This window comes from Strongylocentrotus purpuratus, unplaced genomic scaffold (assembly GCF_000002235.5).
Source record: "Strongylocentrotus purpuratus isolate Spur 01 unplaced genomic scaffold, Spur_5.0 spur5_scaffold_7, whole genome shotgun sequence".
Lineage (NCBI taxonomy): Eukaryota > Metazoa > Echinodermata > Echinoidea > Camarodonta > Strongylocentrotidae > Strongylocentrotus > Strongylocentrotus purpuratus.
The window spans coordinates 10,573,181-10,598,263 of NW_022145613.1; the positions used below are offsets into that span (position 1 = coordinate 10,573,181).

General features: G+C 38.6%; 1 protein-coding gene across 7 annotated transcripts in view; it reads right to left on the bottom strand.

Moving 5' to 3' along the window:
• The window catches only part of LOC105446087, a 104,188-nt gene that overhangs the window by 68,875 nt on the left and 10,230 nt on the right, over positions 1 to 25,083 (bottom strand). For all 7 annotated transcript variants that reach the window (XM_030973802.1, XM_030973803.1, XM_030973804.1 and 4 more), the window contains exons 2-17: positions 24,250 to 24,725; positions 20,968 to 21,003; positions 18,904 to 18,951; positions 18,210 to 18,321; positions 17,095 to 17,162; positions 15,898 to 16,127; positions 15,169 to 15,243; positions 8,274 to 8,510; positions 7,588 to 7,827; positions 6,540 to 6,779; positions 5,686 to 5,922; positions 3,676 to 3,912; positions 2,996 to 3,220; positions 1,867 to 2,103; positions 1,047 to 1,292; positions 321 to 563 (exon numbers count right to left, since the gene is read on the bottom strand). In XM_030973802.1, coding sequence (XP_030829662.1) covers positions 321 to 563; positions 1,047 to 1,292; positions 1,867 to 2,103; positions 2,996 to 3,220; positions 3,676 to 3,912; positions 5,686 to 5,922; positions 6,540 to 6,779; positions 7,588 to 7,827; positions 8,274 to 8,510; positions 15,169 to 15,243; positions 15,898 to 16,127; positions 17,095 to 17,162 — 2,515 coding nt within the window. In that variant the 5' untranslated portion in view covers positions 18,210 to 18,321; positions 18,904 to 18,951; positions 20,968 to 21,003; positions 24,250 to 24,725. The remainder of the gene's footprint in view (positions 1 to 320; positions 564 to 1,046; positions 1,293 to 1,866; positions 2,104 to 2,995; positions 3,221 to 3,675; positions 3,913 to 5,685; positions 5,923 to 6,539; positions 6,780 to 7,587; positions 7,828 to 8,273; positions 8,511 to 15,168; positions 15,244 to 15,897; positions 16,128 to 17,094; positions 17,163 to 18,209; positions 18,322 to 18,903; positions 18,952 to 20,967; positions 21,004 to 24,249; positions 24,726 to 25,083) is intronic.

Here is a 25,083-nt window from a genome sequence, read left to right on the forward strand (position 1 = left end):
AGCAATAATTGCTGGATGAGGCGACAGCTCTAGTGAGCCAAATAATACATGTATGTACCATGAATTGTACGGTACTTAGAGTTCCTTCATGTTTTATTTGATAGCAGCATTATCATTATTCTGTGTGAGCTAATTTCACAATTCATTAACCTGTTCTGAATCATAAGAAGATAAGCCTTCATTTGTCAAAAAATCTTTGATAAAACATCAAAAATATGGGCTGAACAAACCATCTACATTGGCAGCGCTTAAAAAGAATATACACCTTGAAATACATATCTGTCTTAACAGAATTTTTTTTCCTTCTCATTCACACTTACCAATGACAGTCACAACAAACATGCAAGTTTCACTGTTTCCAATGACATCTGTAGATGTGTACGTCACTGTGGTAGAGCCAATAGGGAGCGGATATCCGGGATAATAATCTGACGTCAGAGTCTGTACTCCAGAGTTGTCTGAAGCTGTAGGTTCTGTCCAATTTGCATTCCATGAAGCCACACCACTGTCCGTATTCACAGAGAGTGGGCTTGGACACCCAGATATTACAGGTATTTCGTTATCTATGGTAAAAGAAGACAAACATGTCATATACAAACTATATATTAATTACAAATAATCTGGGTCTTCAATGTTTAACACAATTTGACTTTATAAAGTAATGTATAACAGTGCAAATGGGGACATTGGAAGGAATATGGACAATACTTCGAAGAGTTATTGACATGAATTGATCCAAGGAATGATGCAGACCACCTTTTTGTCATAAAAATAGATATAATAAGGGTCTGCATTATTACTTGGAAACCAAGTTATGTTAAAACAGTTTACCGATATCAGTTCCTATACAATCTGGTGCCCCTTTCCACTTTATTTTACAATACTTGGATTGCATAATCCATGAAAGTCAGGAGAAGTTTGTGTACACACAGGGACAAGACAGTGGAGAGTATGATCACTAGCCTGCTTTAATAACTTTGCATAGCATAGTCTTTCATGATTTCAATTCTGCATTATAAAATTCTATAAAGCATTAAAGAACTCACCATGCACTGCTATATCAAAGGTACACGTCATGACTGAATTGCCTGAGCCATCAGTGGCTGTGTAAGTCACCCGAGTGCTTCCAATAGGGAAGGGATTCCCAGAGCTGTAGTCAGAGGTCAGAGACACAGAGCCTGAGTTATCCGAGGCCGTAGGTGGTGTCCAACTGACCACTGCAGTGGCTAATCCGCTATCGGTATTGACTGATTGGGAAGGTGGACAACTGCTGATCGTGGGATCTTGCATATCTGAGAAGGGGAATAGAATATACAGCATTTTGGGGGTGAATATGTTAATTTCTTCCAAACATTAAGTACATGGACAGCCTCACAGTAATACCAAGCAAAGTAGTCCGTATAAAGGGCTGCTGCATTTTTCTCACGCAGAGATGATTTACTACGTCACCTTCCAACACTATTTTGTTTCTCCCAACATTCTTCTACAACTCTAGTTTCCTTTTATTCACTTTAATTAATTCATTGAGAATTTCTTTCTCTAGAAGCAGACTAAAACCTTGTTCACACATGAAGAACGTCACCTAAAAATGCTACAGCAAAACTCTGCATGTGAACGAATGGCAAGAGGCAATATTGTCAGGGGTAAAGCATGCCCCTGTCCAGATAGCAATATATAAAGTACATACATATCTATTGCCTTTGACTAAATATATGGCCCCATATGTCCACTCATTGATCGCTGTGTTCTAAAATATAGAAATGTAGAGCATAGAATATAGAAAATATAGAAATATATCTTCTTTTTTTGTCATGGAAATTTTCTTAACAGTTTAATGCCCAATGTCTGAATGGGCCTAACATTTACCTGTGACAGTCACAAGAAAGAAACAGCTTGCTTGATTCCCAGACGAGTCTGTCGCACTGGCCGTTACGTTGACTTGACCAATGCTATAATCTCCAAGAGAATGTGAAGCGGTGACCGTCACATCGCCAGAGAGGTCTGTGGCTGAAGGTTCTACCCATGCTAGGGATACGCTTGATTGTCCAGCAGCAAGAGTGCCGGAGACATCATCTGGACAGGTGATGGTGGGTGCAGTGGTATCTAATAATACAAATCAAATGTTTTAATCAGTTATTGGAACTCCTATACAGAATACAGCAGGACTTTAGAAAAGTAGACCTACTGATTCCTTACTTTCCCACTTTTAGTAAAAATTTGGGATTCCTCATTGATGTATTAGAAACAGTCATTCTCTTTTTTAAATACAATTCTAATTTAATTTTTGCCTAGGGAGGGTGAGAAAGTGTGATTTTGTTTTTTTATTATTATTATTATTTTTTTTTTTTTTTTGGGGGGGGGGGGGGTTGTGGTCATCACAGTGTAGGATTTCATCCTATACAGACTTTCATTTAGGGATATTGATTTATTAATCAGCTGGGGGGGGGGGGGTGCATGAGAAGGTTGACTACGGTTAAAGTGAAATTCAGGCAACAAAAATTCTGCCATATCGTGGTACAATATGAAGGAAAAAAACTCTGAAACACATGTTGTATTTGTTTGCCTAAAGACACCCCAGATTTTTTCAAGTGAAATCTTTGATATCAGAAGAAGAAAAAATTGCTTCAAATATTGTGGTACATTATGATAGAAAAAAACACATGTTGTATTTGTTAGCCTCAAGACAACCAAGATTTTTCATAAGTGAAATCTTTGATATCAGAAGAAGAAAAAATTGCTTCAAATTCGTAAATTGTAAACTTATAATTGATTGATATTTTTTTCATACCCGACTTCTTCAAAAAAGCAAGAATAAACTTGTGGGTAAGCACTGGCGGGAACATATGGCTGTATTTATCCCAGGGACTTGATGAGAATTGCATTACAAAAGGGCACAAGCACATCGACTTGGTTTTGAACCTATGAATACTAAACATTTATATTATACCGATATGCCTGTGAATGGAAGAATCAAGTATGAGCACATCCAACCCACCTGTCAAAGTAACCACAAATGAGCACTCCGCCTTGTTGCCTGAAGGATCCATGGCTATCACAGTCACCGTGTTTGTCCCAAGGACAACATCTGATGGAGAGGGACTGCTGGTGAGATTAGCAATCATCTCTGAATTATCAGTAGCTGTGGCATCCCATGTGACTGGGTCTGCTGCCAGTTCACTTGTGATGTCTGCTGGGCACAAAACCATTGGATTCTCCAAATCTGGACAAAATACATACATTGTTCAATAGGGTTTCTTCACACAAGAGGCAGCAAGCTCAAATATGCCTCACAGAATGGAAACATGCAGTTGTGCTTGTGTAAGAAGAGCAATGTCTACATAGTCTTTGTGTATTTAAAAGCATATTCTCCCCCAAACCATGAGATATTGAAATAAAATTGCATTGTCATCTGGGTGCTTTTGCTCAAAGCACAACAATATAGACTAAGTATGAGGAACCACTGTAATATCAAATGAAAACTCTTAACATCAGACAAGACATGGCACTTGAAAATATAATAGCTAGATTCATGTATGAGGTATTTCGAAACGTACACACAGGCAAACTATAATTATATGTAAAAGCCTACAAGCAATTATGCCTTACTCATGGTGTACTTTGATGAACTGCAAAAGATTATAATACCAGCTTTAAAATTGAAGCCATGAACCTCACCCTGAACATTCACCCAGAAAGTACACTGAGCCTCATTGCCAGACCCGTCCACTGCTGTGCCAGTGACCGTCTGGATCCCTATTGTCCAGAGGCCTAATGAGATGTCCGTCACGGCAGTCGCTTGACCACTGTTGTCCGACGCAAATGGGCCAGCCCATGTGACGATTGCTGAAGATGCGCCCACATCGGTGGCAACTGTGATGTTGTCTGGGCATGTTATTGATGGTGCTTCTTCGTCTGCATTAAAATGAATCAAATTCATTCATTCATTCATCTTATTTCCATTTCTCGTAAAAAATACATTCAACAATACATTATACATATAAGCAAATATATAAATAATACGCAGAATATGGAGGAGCCAGCAGAGGCCATTGGCCTTCCAAAGGCTGGGCTCCAATAATTATACAAAGTAAAGAGAAAAGAAACAATGGGTAGTAAATGGATAAACAAATGAGTACAGGCTAATTAAACATAAGATAGAAATTCCTTCATCAGATAATTTTTGTATTTTCTTTTAATTGAGGCAAGAGATGGGCACATTTTTATATCGGTAGGTATTGCATTCCAAGGGATTACTCTGGAATACTTTACTGATCTACGTGAAGTATGGTATTTTAACAATGGAATATAATAAATCATTAGCATGTCTTGTGTAATGTGGATGAACATTCTTTGAATTTTACATGCCATTCAAACAGATTATTCCTGTGCCACTTTATCATGTTGAAAGGGGCAATAGCCTGTTGAATGTGTCTACCTACATACAAATGGTAGAACAGAAGTTTCATCATAGCAAATTAACCTGACGACTACTGGATTCTCCAATTCCCGTCTATAGATGTAATAAATGCACATGGCCCACATCATGCTGCAGTAAGCATACCTACTTGATGCGTGTTACCCATTGTTTGTGCCAAGTGGTACAGCAATGAACATGATGACTGAAAACATAGCCTTGCTAGGATTTAAAAATTGGATCTGCATTTGGTTTTAAAAAGTAAGAGATTTTAGTAAAGGCATCGTTTAGCAATGTTAAATCTGAGATGCACGGCCCTACGTGCTACCAGTGTCTGCGATAAGGGGGAATATTGAAGCCCTAAAAAAAAATTGCGCTTCAAAATGATCAAGAAGTGCTCCAAAAAGTAAAAATCTTTGAGTGACCGGTTTTACTATACTCGTCTTCCCCAATAGACTGTAGTGCTATGAAAACCGTTTGGCAAAAGCAAAATTTGGTTTCGATTTCCAATCATAAATATCTTGATAATCAGTATATATCTTGATAAATATCTTGATAATCTTGATATCTTGATAATCAGTCATGGAGTTTTTGACTGACCTAAAGGTTTATAATTATCATTGCAACCTGAGCTAAATCCCGGATTTTGTTTCAGAATCTGAGACAAAGTTACCGGATCCCTTTAAAGGTAATACAAAGTTTTGGTATGGGGTCATGAATTTGGTTCAAGTGAACATATTGGAAGCATATGCAATCCTACAATATTCTTTGATCGTTGTCGTGGTCGAAATCGACTCTAAAGTTATGAAATTGTAAATAATAAACACTTTATGGTGTATAGCTCCCTCTCAAGGTCAATATATTAATTAAGCTATGAAACAATGTTTCTTGACTGAAATTGACCGATTAGCTATTCCCGTTCGGAAATTATATACCACAACTACATATTCTGAGATTTTCATGGTCGCAGCTACCATTGTACGGCCGTAGGCGCTATTTGAAATTTATCAAAATTTACCGAGAGCACTGGTAAATCTTTATATTCATTTTTTCTCAAAGCAGAAGTGTTTTAGGAGCTAAAATTTCTAGTGCTTTTAATACATCCACAGATGCATCCCAATATATCAAAATTGTAAAGAATCACTATCCACCCATTTTTGAAATTTCCCAAAACTTTGTAATACCTTTAACAATAGCCGACAAGCAAAATATTCTTCCAATGTATCAAACACAAAACTTTTTCAGAACAGACAAAAATGAAATATACTTACCAACGATTTGGACTGTAAAGTTGCAGGATGCTGTGTTTTCTGATGAATCTGTTGCCATGGCGACCACAGTGAGAGTACCGAAGGAAAGCATGCCTGGTTCGGGTGATGATGTAATGGTAGGGGGATCCCCTGAATTATCTGCAGCAGTAGCTTGCCACGTGACAGTGGCAGATGAGCTACCCAGGTCAGTGGCTTGGATTATACTGGCAGGGCACGTGATGACAGGCGGTTCAGAATCTTTTAAAAAAAAAGTTAACCATCCAGTACGTTAGTCAACTCACTTCTGGAGTGGCAAGTGTCAAACTCTTAATCCCTTTCAAATCATATTAATTCTGTCACAAAATGAATCCAGCCATTAAATGAACATGAGATATTCATATTGCAATGACATTATTTCACTTTATTTATTTGCTTATAGAATAACGGTAATTTTTGCAGAATAACGAGGATGACGTTTGGCACTCTATAAATCGGTAGACAAAGTCTGGGTTAAAACCTGGACTTGATGTATGCTTTCATGAGTACCAACATATTGCTGCTGTCTTCCCATTCGTTATCAGGGAGTAGTTTGTATAAAATGTAAGATGGGATCATGCACTATATATATATATATATATATATATATATATATAGCTATTAATTAAGTACCAATGTCTTTTACTCACAAAGTTTGTTTTTAAATAATATTTTTTCCCCAAAAAAAGGTTTTAAAAAAATTACAAAATCTATTTTACTATTTAGATCACTCCTACATGAAAATTCATAGGATACCCTTGGGCTTGGGGGCAAAACTAGAAAAAAACAGAACAAAGGGTAACATACAATGAGAAACGTAACATAACCAGACAACTCACCGAACACAATAACATTGAACGAGCACTGTCCCATATTGCCACTTTGATCAAGAGCTGTGACTACGACAGTGGTGGAACCGATCGCAAAGCTTCCCCCAGAAGACGGTGATGATGAAAGACTAGGTACTGAGCCAGAGTTATCTTGGCCCAAGACTGTCCAGGTGACGATGGATGAGGGACTACTCACATCCGTGCTAACTTCAATGGTGGCAGGACATTCCACTGTTGGTACCTCATTATCTGCACATAAAAACAAACACCTCCACTTAATGACTTATTATTTGTTATATCCCCTTTGCAGAACTTTTTCATTGTATTCTTGTTTGTTTGTTTGTTTTTGTTGTTTTTCAAATAAAGAATAGCCTTGGAAAAGAAAATAGAACACTTTTGGAAATATGTAACTGATAAGAGTAAAGATAAGTAACTACAAAATCATTTGCCAGTATTCATGTATATGCTCGGCCAGTAACTTACAAAAAGGAAGGACATTTTCTTAAACACACTAAAACATACTTTGAAGAACATTTAATATGTACACAGAATAATTTAAATAAACCAATAAATCTCACCAGTCATAGAATGTATACTGCCCTTTTATCACTGTTTATTAGGCAAATCACTATCTTCTTTCAGTTTTAAATCAAGTGTAGGTTAGGTTGAAAATTCTTTTGATCATCTGATAATCAGACACAAAGAAGTCTGTGCCAACACCCAATGCAAATACTTGTAAATATTGTGATTGTTTTTTTTTTTATTGTTCAATAAAACACATAAAGAAAAAAAAAAAAGAATCATGAACATAAAAAAAAAAAAAACACACCCAATGCAAACTGCAGTTATGTGTTATGACAATTAAAATCTGTTCATTGAAATACAAGATAATTAAATTATTTTGAGTACACCCGCTCCCCCCCCCCCCCAGGTTTCCAACATGGCTCTTTATTATCCCCATACCATTTTTCTGGAGCTAGAATGGCTTTAACTAGGACAGTATATCGATAAATGTCCATCTGGCTCCAAACAGACGATGTAAACTCAGCATAAGTACCTTGAACCACAGTATCAAAGGTGCACTGGCCTTCCAGGCCTGCAGGATCAACCACCGTCACAGTGATCACATGACTGCCAATCGCAAACTGCCCTTCACGGGGATCTGCGTTGATGCTTGATATGGTTCCCGAGTTGTCTGTGCCTCGAGGGCTGCTCCAGGATATGGTGGCGTAGGCCTGTCCTAAATCTGTGTTCCTAGTGATGTCCTCAGGGCAGATGGCAACAGGTGCCTCAATGTCTATTGAAGGATGACAACAAATGCAGTTTTTCCATAATACAAATAATTTATTAGTGTTTTTTGTTTTTTTATGGGCTGATATTTTTCAGTTTTGACTGCTATAATTATTTTTTTCTTCCAAAAAAAAAAGCCGACAATAGATTTCAAGATTTTTGAGTCGGTCGCAAAGGGCAATACAACAACCTCTTTTTGGGGGCTTAACTGTAGTCTTGCTGAAGAAAGCAAGCAAATGGTTACTCATATATAAGCCTCCAGACAAATGTATTTTTCAAAACTTTATGTCATATCTTGTCATGTCTTGAATAATACGGTTACCGGTATATTAACATTTGACAGCAATCCTTTTTTTTTTTGTTGAGACATTTCAACTAGCGTCAAAGAAAGAGAAAAGGCAGGAATTCTATTTCATCCTTACCAAAACTCCCCTTCTCATTAAAGTGACTTACCAACTACTGTTGCAACAATCACACACTCTGCTGTATTCCCCGCAGCGTCTGTGGCAGTGACCGTAATGTTGCGGCTTCCAATAGGCAACTGACCCGGAACAAAATCTGTTTCCACAGTAACCTCTCCTGAGTTATCCGTTGCCGTTGGACTAGTCCAGGATATGATCCCAAAAGCTGCCCCGGCCTCTGTCTCTGCCGTGACATCGTCGGGACAGACAAGGACAGGAGGTTCTTCATCTGAGTGGTAGTAGCAAGGGGAAATGCACAGCAAATACTGAATACAAGTAATTTGATATCTGGTATACAATTTCTGAATAACCTCCTTAAAGGGAAATCCAACCCATATAGACAACTAATCTAAAGAAAGGAGAAATATCAGAGAAATCTGACTACATATAAGAAAGTTATGAATTTTTAAAGATAAAGACCAGTTATGGTCATGCAATTGCATTGTCAAAGAAACGCTATGGAATCGATCAGCAAAGGTTGATCATCTAACATATAAATATTGGTGTGTACTGCAAGGTTCTGGAATCATCAAAATGATAAGAAATTTGGCCCAGTCTTGATAAAGCTACAAGCACTGTACACAGAGAGATGTATATGGGACTACTCCACACGTGCGCGACGTGCGCGACACGTGCGTTATATCTATCAGGTCCAAATTGATATAATAATTTACCAAATATATCAATTAGTAGGCAGTTTCTTGGCAAAATTTATATGATCGCGTCTTAGTCAAAACATATTCTTTCACATGGTTGGTAATGAGAGCTTCCATTTCATTTTTTGAGAGGGGGGCGTTTCAAAAACTGGTCTTTACCTTTAAAACTTGTAATCATTATATGTATGGGTATTTCAAATTGGCTGCGGCGATAATGTCAATGTGATGTAGTAACAGACTACTTTCCCATCTATTCCAACATATAAAGTGACTAAAAAAAGTTCATTGCTCAGGAGGGTCTATAGGCCTAGTCCATATTCTTTTTAGAGGACCTAAGGATTTCGGATCACATATATGCTTCCAATATGTTCATTTGAACCAAATTCATGACCCCATACCAAAACTTTGTATTACCTTAACCTAAGCAAAATCCTATTTATGGACTCTTTACTTCCTATTTATTATCCTTTCTTGTTCAAATCATAAAGCCAATGCTATTATTATTTAAATAAACAAAAGAATCCCAGAAAAAAATCATGAATTGCCATGGCAATATATATAGTTTTCGGCGGTATGAATGTACAGTCAATAGGGAGCATTCTCCCACTGATCTACATGTATAGCACATGCGGCCAGAGCACGTAATCCCCCGTATGGCTGAAAACTACACCTGCGGGTACGGTGATCAGAAATTGGAATCTAAACTAAACAGAGATATGGCGCTATAGTATCCGACTGCAGTGGTAGGATACATGCGGTGAGATACTTCATGAAAAAAAACTGTGATAACATCATTACGAACTTGTAGCTCGCGCACAGTTTTTCCTTCATAATCATTTTGCCTTTGGCGTAGACTAAAAGGGATGATATTTAGATGACGTCATGCGCAGCGAGAGTTTAAAATGCGGCTTGCAAGATTTTCAACATGGATGTCGATTTTGACCCATAATTTCCTGACAATAGACCATTAAACATATTTATTCAGTCAAGTTGGTAAGTGGAACCGACGTATAATAGCCTAGGCCTAATTTTCAAAATAGAATAAATCGGATAGGCATAGAAATATGGCCATAAATGGCCATGGTGTTTGAAAGTGAACGCCTATGGTCGGTTTCTGTCTCTAAAGAGAGGAGGCGACCCTACCCAAATAAGAGGCTTAACGAACGAAAGAGACAGAAAATTTGGTCTATAAGAGAAACAGGGAAATACTATGAGCAACAGGACTGAAACACAGACAAAAACTAAACAAGACAGACAGATGAATAGATCTAGATGTGAGAAAATTAGATGAAAAAGACTGAAAATACATGGAAAATAAAATATTGTTATCGATCAGCCATATACGAAAGACTTTTCAACGAAACGGAGTAAAGTCTTTTGTCAATTCTGCTTGTTGCTACGGCATGAGGCCAGTGAAAAAAAAATTAAAATCAAATTATGTTATGGAAATGCAAGCATCACTTTAAACAAACAGAACTTTGTTATTCCTTGCTCATTTTTCCTGATAGATCGAGGTATCATATAAAAGGGCAAAAACTGAATTTTCCAGAAATGTGATTTTCTCTTTGAAATTCAGATACCGCCCACCAAATGACTTTTTGATTCCCTCTCTTCAAATCCATTTTAATCACTCATGCGTGATATATGCATCATTATGAGTTGCATCAAATAAAAAAGAAGAGGATCTAAGCTTTACAAATATGTGTCCCCGCCCCCCCCCCCCCCCCACTCAGGGATCGGAATGACCGCATGCGTGTTGCCAAAATGTCCGGTAAAGGGGTACTTTTCGTGCGACAAAGTCCGGCCCGAGAATTGTAAAAAAAGGGGTGTATTTGACTTTTCACCCGGAGATTTCTTTAAAAAGGAGGTGTTTTTCCTCATTTTTTTCCTTTTTTTCTCTCATCTCTTTGGACTCCTGAGAAGTTATTTCGAATTTAGGGGGGTACATTGAGCATTTTTCCTGATTTAGGTGCCGGGTCTCCACTTGAGGCAGGAAAAGCCCGCGAAAAGCCTGCGAAAGGGGGGTTCGGAAATGTTGGCAGTCCTCAGATAGGGGGTGCTTTCAAAGAGAGGGAACGAGCATATGCCTACCCTAAACAACACTGAGTGGGGGGGGGGGGGCAGGGTATGTGTCATTCAGTAATCAAAATTGTGATTAAGTATAAAACATCGATAATTCTCGGTTTCGTTTTTTCTGGGTCACACTGTATACGTATACCTCAAAATGGGTAAATGCAAAACAGTATTCAGTTCACCCGTCGCTACCACACCAGTACCACTACTAACTCCAGGAAGCTCCAACACCGGCGCCGGTGTTGGAGCTTCCCGGAGTTATACCACTACCAGCCTGTGATCACGTCGCGTCGGTGATAACACTTCGCGATCCACCTGCCTCATGCGTTATGAAGTTAAGCTTAGCTTATACTAGTTTACTACACTAAAACAGTTACAATTATTCGAAAGATGAATTCCTTAATATCATATTTTACTTTACCCTTCGAGTGACAGTGTTATCAATCAACCTAAGTAAAACAAAATCAAAGCTGCAAGAAAATGGAAGAAGATTCAAGATTCCGGCTTCTCTGGGCTCTGACTCAGTAGGACAAATAAAGCAGACGACCTGACTGTGAAAACATTGCGATCGTTATCGATATCGATATCAACATACGTAAACTAGTCTTGTCAAAATGCGATTTACGTACGTGCAAACGCAAACGTACACATGCCGATTAAATATGCATGCCCTTCGGTTATTTTTTAAACATATACGCATGAAAGTCAGGCTAAATTTGGCGTCTTCTATAGTATTCCGTTTTTCTGATTGGTTGAAAGTAGAAGTATAGGGTGGTATTATAATTGAGAAAATGTTATCGGTATTTTACTCTCCGTTTTTTTGGCTACGCATTCACCAAAAATACCGTATTTTAAATACTTACATAGTCACATGTTTGCAAATGTTTTGCTCTTTCAATCAAATACCCTTTTTTCAATTCCATAACCAGTGTAACTATAAACCAATGAATATATTTTTTTAGTTTTAAGTCTGCAAACCTCCCCGAAAATTAATCAGTCATGGAACTAAATGGCTAACTATAATTATGCGTAAGCAACGGAGTTAGCCTACGTTCGGCCCAGGTTCTGCCTATATGCGTTCGGCACATACTCCCCTCCCCCCCCCCCCCCCCCCCCCCTCCTCCGTGAACGGAGGGATACCATACATGTTACCAAAATGTCCGGTAAAGGGGTACTTTTCACTCACCAAAGTCCGGCTCGTAGATACATACCGGACTTAGGGGGTGTTTTCAAAAGGAGGGAACATGCATATGCATACCCTAAATAACACTGAGTGGAGGAACCTGGCCCATGCATAGTATAGGATTTCCCGGCCAAATTCGCGAGTTTGTCATTCAAATTAATTTGTCTTGCGTTCAAATTCGACGGTTTTAGTGCAGTCAGGTATATCTCGGGTTTTTATTCCCTTTCCTAGTTTTCAAATATATGGAATCTTCGTTAGAATCTACGTATGTTTCATTCAAATTAATAACAATGTGCTTCTTTTGCTATTTGGTCATTCGATTTGGCGCAACACGATTTTTCTGACAACGCGACGGTGTACTTCTAGCATTCTAATTCATTTGTAGCATTCAAATTAGCACTTTGTACACTTAAATTGATGGTCAATATACATTTCTCGTTTATTACACACTTTTTATAGCTCATTCTTTTTCTTTCAAGATTGTTTTTTCATGTGTATTTCATCATATTTCAATTACTTGCATTTATACACTTATACTTCAGCATTTAAGTTTGATTGTTAAGAAGAAAAAAACGACTTGCATCTACGGACCTGATGGTCTCATTCTATTTGTAAATGTTCATGTAAGGAAGTTGTTTGTCTTATGTTTCATCATAAATTTATCATAATTTCATCATAAATTTCATTATGGAAGAAGGGTACAATATTGTGACTGGGGTAGGGATGAGAGTCAACAATTTGAACATGATTCATTATTTAGCCATGTTTTTAGCCATCGATCTGCTGGCGGGCAAGTAAACTATGAAACTCTTTAAGAAAAACAGAGGGATGTGCTGGGTAGTAAAAAGAGGCGATTGAGGGTACCCCCACCTTTCCCGGGTTATGAAAATGTCCGTGCAGAAATGCCATAGGCCTATCCCTTGATTTCGCCCCTTCTTTACTTTATGTCTGACTACACCCATCTGCATTGTCTTGAAAATAAATGAATGGAATAACAGCTTAGACCCCAATGGCAAATCAGGCATTTTAACTGCATTATTTAAAAACTGTTAAAATGTTACGAATACGAATGACATGTGTTCAATATTAATTTGAATGCTAGTTGAGTAGTTTCTAAATTGAATGACAGATCTATGAAACCCTTCGACCAAAATCCTAAATTAAATACAAAAACTGGAAAATTGAATGATAATTGGCATGGCAAAGCCGATCTGCGCTAACTTAAGTGCAAAGTAAATGAATTCGAATGACAAACACGCGAATTTGGCCGGGAAATCCTATATCCGTTTTTGTGTATTACGAGCCGGACTTTGTTACGTGAAAAAGCACCCCTTCACCGGAGATTTTTGGAACATGAGTGGGGTCCCTCCGTTCCCAGAGTGGGGGGGGGGGGGGGGGGGTAAGGGGTTCGGGCCCACGCCCACTGAGAGACAGGAAAAATTTCCAGAATAGTATGCTAATTCAAGTGATATCATTATAAGATATAGGGTCTAGTGTTACTCTCAATTATGTGCAGAAGCGACGAAAGGAAGAAGGGTGACACTAAATTATTAAGCAACCAAATAATAGGCCTACATGTCGTGGCTGCCCGCAAGAATGCTATTACGGCCACTGACAGTACATATGTATCGCCAATGGTAGTGTAAGGACCCACACAAAACAAAAGTGGTCTTACATGTTTGGGGACTTGAGCTGCACTGTTAGATTTTATTACAACCACACAATGGCTGCCAAGATGGCTGACATGCAGTCCATGAAACAATAATCACCAATCACAAGATTGGACAATAAGTAGGTAACCAATAGAAAAGCTTGTAAAGGTAGAGTGCCATGTGTGCTGGGTTGAATAGCTAAGAGATAGGAAGAGTGTGTGTGTGTGGTGCTATAGCAGGTAATGTGCATGAGGATGAATGAATAGGGACAGAACAAGAAGCCAAGAGCTAGCAGACATGAGAGAATGAATGTAGGTCAGGAGTGCGCTGAAGCATATCGGAGTGGAAAGCTAAATGTACAGTGTAAAATAAACAAGTAACCACTTGGATCAGTAAAATTAAAACCTTACAGTAGTATAACGGCCTTCTCGCTGGCAGCCGACGATGTACCTCGAGCTATATAGCTCCAGCCTATGTCTTAGTGGCAGATTAAGCTGTACTTGTGTTCATTTTGCTTGTAAAATATTGTCAGGTTAAAGCCAGGGTCAGTAGGGTCTCTGCCTTCGGTAAATGTCAGTTATTCTATCTGATTTCCCAGAATATGCTATAAGTTATATACAGCATATATTATATATTGATTTTGAGTGTATGAACTCATTAAATACGAGCCTATATGTTAAATACGAGCCTATAGGTTACATACTGCAGGACGACCCAACACTTGGAGGAAAAAACATTACGGGCGATGGAAGGGATGCAGACATGGGTGTCGATCCGTAACTGATACCTATTCATCAGGGGGGATGATCTATTCATTCATCCCCCCCCCCCCCTGATGAATAGGTATTACGTAAGTATCGACACCCATGGATGCAGAAGAAATGTTAGACAAGTTGGATGAACTTTCTTAGCGTACCTAAATTTCTCCTTGTGCTGTCTTCCTTATTGTGACATAACTTCAAAAAGGTCTCCAAAAATTAAGGTCTCAGTCGGAAATTGAACCCAGGTTCTTCTTCGCCTGAACTAGGACTACACTAAATTCCCGCAAGTAGGAATATGTATAGATCACGGAGGCGGGTTGCGTGATATGTGCGGCTCCACTCTTTTACGAAGCACTTTTACCGACATGCAGCTAGCCTCTCTCAAACCTCTCAGCAAAGTTTATTTATTACGGAAAAGGTATTATTGAACATTGTCTTGTCGCAAACCACGAGCTAGATCCATGTTTTGTTTCAGTAAGTTAATCCACCAAAACGATGTGCGAAAATGCGAGGAAGAGAGACGAATAGAGGTATTAGTGTCTAATTAACATCTATCACAAACCTGGAGTTCTTGTGGAAGGAGCAATTGTTGTTGCGGGTGTTTCAGTGACTGTTATTGTTTCGACATCAACAGAAACTGTTGATAGAAATAAAATACACAGTTATTATAATTATAGGGAATGCATAACAGCAACATGAATTCATGACCGAGGTCTTCTTCTTCTTCTTCTTCTTCTTCTTCTTCTTCTTCTTCTTCTTCTTCTTCTTTTCTTCTTTTCTTCATCATCATCTTCATCAGCATCATCATCTCCTTCCCCCCTCCTCCTCCTAAACCTCTTCCTCTTCATCCTCGTTATTCTCCTCGTCCTTCTCCTCGTCCTTCTCATCATCTTTCACCTCCACCTCCCCGTCATCGACGTCCTCTTTCTTCTTATTTTTCTCATTCTCTCTTTCTCATCTCTCTTTCTCTTTCTTGTACATTTTTCCCATTATCACCGTAAACATAAAAAGTCGTCAGTTTAGCATATATTGTATTACGTGTTTTTATAAACATAACCAACAAAAAAGAAACTTTGTATTGCAAACATCAGCTAACATACAGACAGTATCTTATATAAATCCTGAACTACATACGTGTGTACCATAATTGTTTTCCTACGTGTGTACCCTAAGAAGTGTACATTCTCCAGTATTGGATTCATTCAACATAACAGAGTAGACCATGCAAGCATGCACATGCTCGAAATACATGGGTCATTAAAAAAGAATAAGAAAAACATGAGCTCCTTACCATCTGTCACCGAAAGCGTCGTCGAATCGACCCCGAGTGTGGTGAGGTCGCCATTGTCGTCGGCAATCTGAATGATCTCCTTAACGGAGACTTCGACCTGTCCTCTGACCGAGTTGATCTGGTCATCGATGCTCCCGACACCCGATGATAGCGTCGTCGAACCCGTGACTGTCGGCGCTGTCGGCGCTCGTATCAGGTTGATGGTGAAGTTCACGATGACACTTCCCTGACTGTGAAAATATCAAATCAGACATTTGTATAAATGTTCTGCTCTTCAAAATTTGCCCAGTGATGAAATCCACCAGCTGGAACTAGTTAGCACGCCTGTATTTTGTTGTTCTATCCCCATTTTTATCATTCAATCTTTTCCCCTTCAATCCCAAACAGCTTAAAAACTGTGGCAGCTTAAAAAAACATATCAAATTGTAACTATTGAATTTGTACGTGTAATGCACATCTATAATTAGTTATGTTCAAGTTCGGAAGTCACAGTCGGGAAAAAAATAGTTTTTTTTTCCCCCGGCTGTAACTCCCGACCTTGAACACTTTATTCTAAAAACTTCCTTTTCTCTCTTCTCATTCTTCTTCTGACCCCCATTCTGTACCTTCTCTTCCTAAGTTCACATTTCTCTTCTTTCTTACATCCATCATCCATATCACTTCATTGTTTTTGTCTGTATACTTTGCTTTTAATTATTATACTTCTACCTTACTATGAATGACAATGTGTCAAAATTATTTTGAGGAACTTAAATTCTACAAGCTATATGCTTTTTATTAAGTTCCTTTTTCACATGTAATTTCGAAATTATTTAGTGTAAATGCCATACAAACTTATGCTGTGTATAGATGTCTTTATTGTTCACGAATGTCAATTTTTTAAATACGCTATGTATTATATTTTTCATGTGAAATAAAAGAGACTAAACCATAAAAATACTAATCTCTCTCTCTCTCTCTCTCTCTCTTGCTTTGTAGTGTATTATCCAATCCAACAACGTTGTCATTTTCCATCCTTCTTTGCTAACAGAAGAGCGGTGGGCCAAATTAGAAAATAAATCTACACATGAATCATGTTCATGATGGGGGGGGGGGGGGGCATTGAAAGTAATCACTATCTAGGATACAGCATGGAACAATTGCCCCAAATTCATAATTTGTTATATTATAATCAGTGCATAATAACTTCTGACTTACGTGAATCCGTTGACAACTGTACCATTGTAGATGTCACTTAAATCGCTGTTTAAAAACACTGCATCCATCTATACCAATGATTAAAAAAAAAAAAAGTTAGAGAGATGAGAAAAGAGATACAAAGAAAGAGAGAGGGGGGGGGGGGGTCGAGAGAAACAAGTATTGAAAAACTACATGTTAGTGCGTAACTATATATCAATATTTAGATGGTTTGTTGCTCCTGCTATTTGACATTCAAAGGTACTATGTCCAACAAAATGCAAAGGTTAAATTCCAACGGCATTTGAAAGTTCATACTAATTTAGAACTTCCCTCAAAACGAAAGGGTTGAAAATGGCTTTTAGTGGAAAAAACGACCATTAGTTGTCGAATCAACGTAAGTGATTACAATTACCTTAGTAATAGTCTGATTTTCAGACCCTTTTCAGACCAAGTCCCTCGTGAGTGCGTGGAATTTAAAGCCCGAACCCTTGGCACCCCCCCCCCTCTCTCTCACTTCGAATAAGAGGGGTGCCGTTAACATTACGCCGCCATCACTATGAATGATGTTCAACTGAACTAATTGTTTATTCGAAGATGTTTGGCAAAATCACATCAAACTACATAAAAACTAAGTTTTTTCAAACTTTTGTTTGAGATTTATTATTTAAGTTGAAGAATAGTAAAAACCAATCTCCTCTTATTATAGCTGGGGAGGGGGTTAAGAGGGGGAATTTTAACAAACAAACAAGCAAAAACAAATGCAAATCGGACCACTGTCAGGTCAAACCGATTGTTAACCAATTCAAAACTTGTCTTGAGACACATTTATTCAAAATTGCTTTGATGATTAACTTACTCTGTTCACATTGATGAGGATTTCATATGTATTGTAATTTTTAGGTTTATTTGCACTTTTTTGTTTTGTTTAATATGTAATTGTTTATCAGTCTATTTTGTTTGTTATAGCGCTTAGAGGCTTCGGTGGTAAGCGCTTTATAAGTCACGTTTTTATTATTATTATTATTATTATTATTATTATTATTATTATGGAGAAAAACCCTTTGTCCCATCCAGAGCATATACACAAACACACACAAATGAAAAAAGGATGAACCTGCGTCGGATATACTAACCGTGTTTGTGAAGGTTGAGAAAGCTCTTGGTATTGAGGCGATAAGTCGTTGTTGTAGGCAGGAACAAAGGCTCGATTCGATAACTTCACTGTTGCGTCCAGCTCTACTCCAACTGCAAAAAGATAGAGGAATGGTTAAAGCTCTCAAATTTTTCACTGGTTCACGATTTTTAGCGTACAATGTATGTTAGAAGCCCGAAAGAATCTCTCTCTCTCTCTCTCTCACACACACACACACACATACACACACACACGCACACACACAAACATTTCCTCTGTATATATATGTTCCTCTCTTACCCCCCCCCCCCCTCTCTCTCTCACTCTCTCTCTCTTCTTTCTCTCTGTGTACATGCGTTTGATATTCCGTTCTACTTATTGTGATAATCTCATTTATTTGAAAAAAATCGTCAGTCTCCGTTTAACTCATAGCCTGCCATGAGGCTGCATGCACGCTATTGTTATAGCGACTTGTGCACGCTAGCAAGCTATTGTTCCTCTGCTTCTTGCATGATTGCACGCAGATGACTGTAATAGCAGTTACTGTTCATGCCCATTGTACTGTGCACTCGGGGGGATTTATGGCCTGGCACAATAGGGATTAGCCCTGTGCAGGATAAGAGTTAATATCTTTCATTCTGCACAAATTTTCTTTCATACGGAAAACGAATAGTGATAAGTAAAGTCATACTCACCAACAACAGCCATTACTGGTCTAGGAGTGACAGGTACATTAGGTTGGACTGCGAGAGAATAACATGAATCGTTAATTGTGTCTGGTTCATAATGTTATGTATATATTACTGTAAGCATTTTTATTGGATTTTGAATTTTGGAATGTTTTCTTTATTTCTTTACATAATCATGGTCTATTCCAGATGTACTTAGCAGACTGATTAAAATACAAAAACAGAATACGAATGTTACATTTTCAAAGTCAAGAAATGACACGATTAGTATTAACATGAAAGAATCATAAGAAAAGCTCCACATGAAAATTGTTATACGCACAAGAGGAATAATGGGCAAAACAACCTTCCGTTATACTTAACAAATCCATGAAGGGTGTGGGTTTGAATGAGATGTTCCAAACCAGGGCCCCGTCTTATAAAGAGTTGTTATCAATCACAGCTTAATGCGATTGATATCAATCACAACTATGTACATAAGAGACAGGGGACTGCAAACTTGCGATTGAATGGAGGACTTACGATTGATCCAAATCAATCACGACTCTATGTAAGACTGGGCCCTGTTAGAGGAAAAAAAACTACACTGAACATATTTCACAAGCAGCCGTCTAAAAAAGCTTATAATTTGAAATTCTCATACACATTTAAAAATATTGACTGGTAATGGTCTCTTCTCAATGACCCGCACAAAATCTGACCAGCCCATTTCTTCTTCTTCTTCTTTCTTCTTCTTCTTCTTCTTCTTCTTCTTAAATTCAAAGCCTCTCAAAAAACTAATAGTTCAAAACACTTCACATAAAAATAATTTTTCACACAGGCATAAAATGTTGGTGTGCTAAATCTGACACACAGAGAACAAATTCCATTCTTTCGCAAATTGTCTTTCATTAATTATAATAGAACATGGAAATTCGTAAACCTTTCCACGGCTCTCAACTGTGTTGATATCAGCCAGACAAATTCGGATTCCTGTCAATTTTGCATTTTGCACCCTTTAACAAAAGGCATGATGGTGGCTATAATACAAGAAACTTAAGCTATCCACAGGTACGATTATTCCTGAAAAACAGTGTGAATGTTTATTTGGTGAGACTTTTAAAAATGTAAACTTTGCTGAGACGTGCTGTAAAGACTGACATTAGATTAGTTGACAGCACACTTATCACAGTTCTTTGAACTACGTTTCATCAAAAGAACAAAAATATGTTAAAATTATATATATGCGTATATACCTACTCATACATACATACATGACAGGAAGTATTTCCGCCCTTATGGTTTTGTCAAGTGTTACATACATACACATATACATTACGTCAGTGAATTCGGTTTAAACTCACGTATTTAACTATTAACTTATCTCCAAGTTATATTATATATATATATATAATATATATATATATATATAAGCAAGTTAGTGAAACTGCAATTTCTGACAGTGCTCAACTGTAGGAGCAAATGTAGATATAGGAGTGGAAGGTGTACACTTTATTGGTACGAGTTATACAGACTGTTTCGCCAGAAGGCTCATCAGTAACTAAATACATAATACAATCATGGCGAAGTTAAAAACACTCAAAAGAGACACAAATAATACCCAAGTAAGGGCGAACGCAATAATACACAATAATGTACAATAGTGGAATTAAGTGGTTTAAGGGTAAGGGGAAAGGTCATGGTGGTACAGGGGGGGGGGGGGGGGAGGGGTTTAACCATATTCAGAGAGTAGAAACTTTCTCTTATGTTTACAGTGGAAATGAGTCAGTTCTAGAGTTAAGGAGGGTGGATTTCTCAGCAGTGATGATGTGGTACTTTTCCCATAATTCCACTATTGTATTATTGCGTTCGCTTACTTGGGTATTATTTGTGTCTCTTTTGTATTCTTGCCTGACTGCACATGAGTGTTTTTAACTTCGCCATGATTGTATTATGTATTTAGTTACTGATGAGCCTTCTGGCGAAACAGTCTGTATAACTCGTACAATAAAGTGTAACCTTCCAACTCCTATATATATATATATATATATATATATATATATAAAAAATGGAAATTATGCATAATACTACCTGTCGTTGCCGATGGTGAGGTTGCAGCGAATGGACCTTCATAAACAAAAATCAAAACAAAAGTTGACATTAGAACTAGAATGCATGCATGTGTTTTAACATTTGTGACTTAAAAATTAAAACATTAAGGTGATTTAAATTTCATCAAGTCACAATTCAAGGTTATTAAACACTAACATGATCTGCATTTCATCAAATTACACCATGATCATGATTGTAGTGCCAAAATCCGTTTACTGAATTAAGGCAAAAACCTGAGTGCCTATAATGACTGTCGATATATCAACTCGAGGCTTCAATGTCCTTTTGCGTGAAATGTGCTAAAGCTATAAAATGCCATATAACAATTTGAAAATGTCTTTCTAAAGGCATAACAACAGGGTATTGAAAATGGCCTGAAATTTCTCGAAAGTCTCTGAGATCGTGTTCGATATAAAAACAATCAATAATACAGCAAACCACTGTTTCCATCGCTACCATGCTGTGTCCGACGTAGACGCAATTCACTGTTCATATATATCTCACCCTTTTCTCTCTCTCTCTCTCTCTGTCTATCCCCACCATCCCCTCTCTCTCCATGTACCTACTTCGTAGTAGGTCCATGCTCTATCATCCTCTCTCACTCCTATCTCTCTTTCTCTTTCTTTCTCGCTCTCTCTCTCTCTCTCTTTCTCTCGCTCTCTCTCTCTCTCGCCCTCTCTCTCTCTCTCTCTCTCTATCTCTCTCCTCTCCCCAGCATATCCTACCCCTCTGTGTGTAATTGGGCTTTTACAGACGTATTAATCATATATTATTATTTAAACCTTAACGTCACCATCGGAAAGTTTCGAACCTGTGTCCTCGGCCGCGGCTGAATCAGGTTGTAACTTCCATTGTTAGCTGGATTACAACCCCTCTCAATCCATGCTAAACTATTCATATGCCAAAGAGAAATGCCATGCAAGCTACGGTATCCCACCCAAAACAGAAAAGAGTGCCTTGATTACGTGTAAGTACTCGAGACCTCATCGGTCGATACTATTCTTCCCAACTTTATAAATCATCTCCTGTTGTATTAACCCTGTCAATATAGTGACAAAGCAGGATTCAGTTAATATAGCTCACCCAAAGCACGCATACATTCTTAACATATCCCATATTGACTATAATAAATAATGTACGCTTCAATTTGCATAATTACAATGTTGTCTATAGGATAAATACATCCATCGTGTAAAGTATTTTTTCCCACTGTAAACGGTTGATAGTAGTACTAGAGCAGAAGAAGAAGTAGTAGTAGTAGCAGTGGCGGATCCAGGGGGGGGGGGGGGGGCCCGGGGGGCCCGGCCCCCCCCCCTTGAGAAAAAAATCATGTAAAATCACGTGATTTTTACGATTTTGGGGGTTGGGCCCCCCCCCCTGACGCTCAAGGGGGGGGGGGGGGTGCAAATTGAAATTTTTGAGGATCAAAAAAAAAAAAGTGCTGTCACCCCCCCCCCCCCCCCCCCCCCCCCCCCACCCCCCCCCCCCCCCCCCCCCCCCCCCCCCCCCCCCCCCCCCCCCCCCCCCCCCCCCCCCCCCCCCCCCCCCCCCCCCCCCCCCCCCCCCCCCCCCCCCGCTGAGCGAATTTTTGGCCGGCGCGTTTTTCAAATTTCCGGGAGCAAAAAAAAAAAAAAAAAAAAAAAAAAAAAAAAAAAAAAAAAAATTGTGCTCTGTACCCCCCCCCCCCCCACTGAGCGACTTTTCGGCCGGCGCGATTTTCAAATTTTCGGGAGCAAAAAAAAAAAATTTGGGCCCCCTCCCCTAAGAAATCCTGGATCCGCGCCTGAGTAGTAGAAGTGTAGAAGTAGTAGTAGTAGTAGTAGTAGTAGTAGTAGTAGTAGTAGTAGAAGTAGTAGTATTAGTAGTAGTAATAGTAGTAGTAGTAGTACTAGTAGTAGTGGTATAATAATTAATAGTAGAAATAGTGGTGGTGGTGGTGGTGGTGTTCAGGAGCGGATCCAGCCGGCGGCGAGGGGAGGGGGCCCAATTCGTGAGAAAAAAAAAATTATCGGCGCGTGCTTGCGTGGACAGGGGGGGGGGGGGACTGAGGGTGGGTAAGCCCTCCTGAGAAGCTAAAGAAAAATCGAATTTTACTTTGGCCCTCTGCTTAAACTAAATGGAATGTTTCACCCAGATTCTGGTGATACAAGTGTGCAATTTTCTGAACAAATTAGGCTGTTACGATCGCTTTTACAGAACTGATTTTATAAATCTATAAATTGCCGACATGCTTGACGATGCCTCCGTGTTTTTACTTCTCGCATTTGCTATTTTTCGCGTTTCTTTGCTGCATCACGTATTTTTGTCCTTGGTTGTTTTCTTTGTATTTCTCTTTAACACACTTTTTCAAAAAAGAGGGGCGCCCTAGTGTAGAGCGATTATCGACATTTTTGTTCTAATCATATAGGCCTAAAACACGAATTATGGCTAGTTCTGACATGAAAACGACCCAAATCTCAAAGCATGGCTAGCTGAACTGCGGGGCTTTGGCCTATATACGGATAAGTGATCTAACTCGTGCTTTTAGCCCTTCTTTCTTTCCTTTCCTTTTCTTTTCTTTTAGAGGGGAGGGGGGGGGGGGGGTCCGTCGGTGCCCCCGTGTATCCGCACCTGATGGTGTCAGCTAGTAGTAGCAGTAGCAGTAGAAGTAGTAGTAGTAGTAGTAGTAGTAGTAGTAGTAGTAGTAGAAGTAATACTAATAGTAGTAGTAGTAGTAGTAGTAGTAGTAGTAGTAGTAGTAGTAGTAGCAGTAGTAGTAGTTATAGTAATAAGGCTGTGTTTGGCGTGATATTTTAACTTTTAATTATAATTTTGTTAATATATATGTGCGAACAATACTTAATTAGATTACACATTAGGTGAGACAGTCACACCATGGGTTCTAAAGGTAGCGCAAAGAGTATAAAGTGCTGAAGTGTGACGTCATCAAAAATCTATTTTTAGAGTTTCTCAGATTTTTCTTCATTTTCCGAAAGAGCATAACAGATAACAAATAATGTCCAAATGTCGAAAGCCAGTTGTAAATGTTTGGCTGAGATATGACCATCTAAATGAATAGATTTCCTATAGGAGCTCAGTGATACTGCTCTGGCTCATAAAGTGACATTTGGACATTATTTGTTATGCTCTTTCGGAAAATTCTAGAGAAATTCGAGAAATTCTGATGTTACAGCTTCGGTACTCTATAGAAATTGTCCTTGGAAGACTTAACGAACATGTCATGTAATATCGAGAGAGAAAAAACACGACAGAGTTACTCACCCAAGAAGAAGAGGATGGCATAGAGACCAGCACCAAATATTATTAACATGAAAAGGATAATAAGAACAATAACTGCAACAATCGCCATTTTTCGAGGTCTGTTTGTTCTTTCCCCTCCATGTATTTCATCACCGGGAAAGTCGAATGTTGCCTACGAGGTCCAACGTCCGTCGCGTCTTGTCCTATCGCGGTTGTACCCGGTGGGCCTGGAAGCACATCACGCTGACCACTTGTTTCCATATAAGAGCCCATTTTCCCGTTGGTTTGTTCTTTTTTGGCCCAATTTCAGATCGTCGTCGTTCATTTTGCATAATGTTCCTATTAAATGCAAAATTGTCATGGTATGTAGGTTCCTCCCAGTCATCATAATTTGTTGAGCGTTCGTTGTGACGGTTGCCAGGCACAGAACGGCCATTTTCCACGGTGAAAACTGGAGCCGCCGATCTTTCTGGGTCACCATAGTAGTAGTAAATTCTCTGAAAACATAAAATAATAAACAAAGAAATATAGTTAAAGCTTTTAAAAGGATATGACAATGAGGTAGGATTAGCTTATGTCTAAGCCCATTGGTTGTGACCACGGTTTTGAAAAGCGAGCACTTCCTCCCGAACAAATTTCGTCAATTTTTTTTAATAATTTTTTTTATAGCAAGACACTCGCAAACGTATGGCTGTCATTGTTTTTCTCTCCCTCCTAAAGTTTACTAATGAATGATTGAAAGATCGTAATAAATCAGACACGGCAACGTTATCTACATCAAATTTACTTTTCTCTTGTTCATATATCTCCCGTCATAATTCATGACAAGATTCAAATTATCACGGCTTTTGTAGA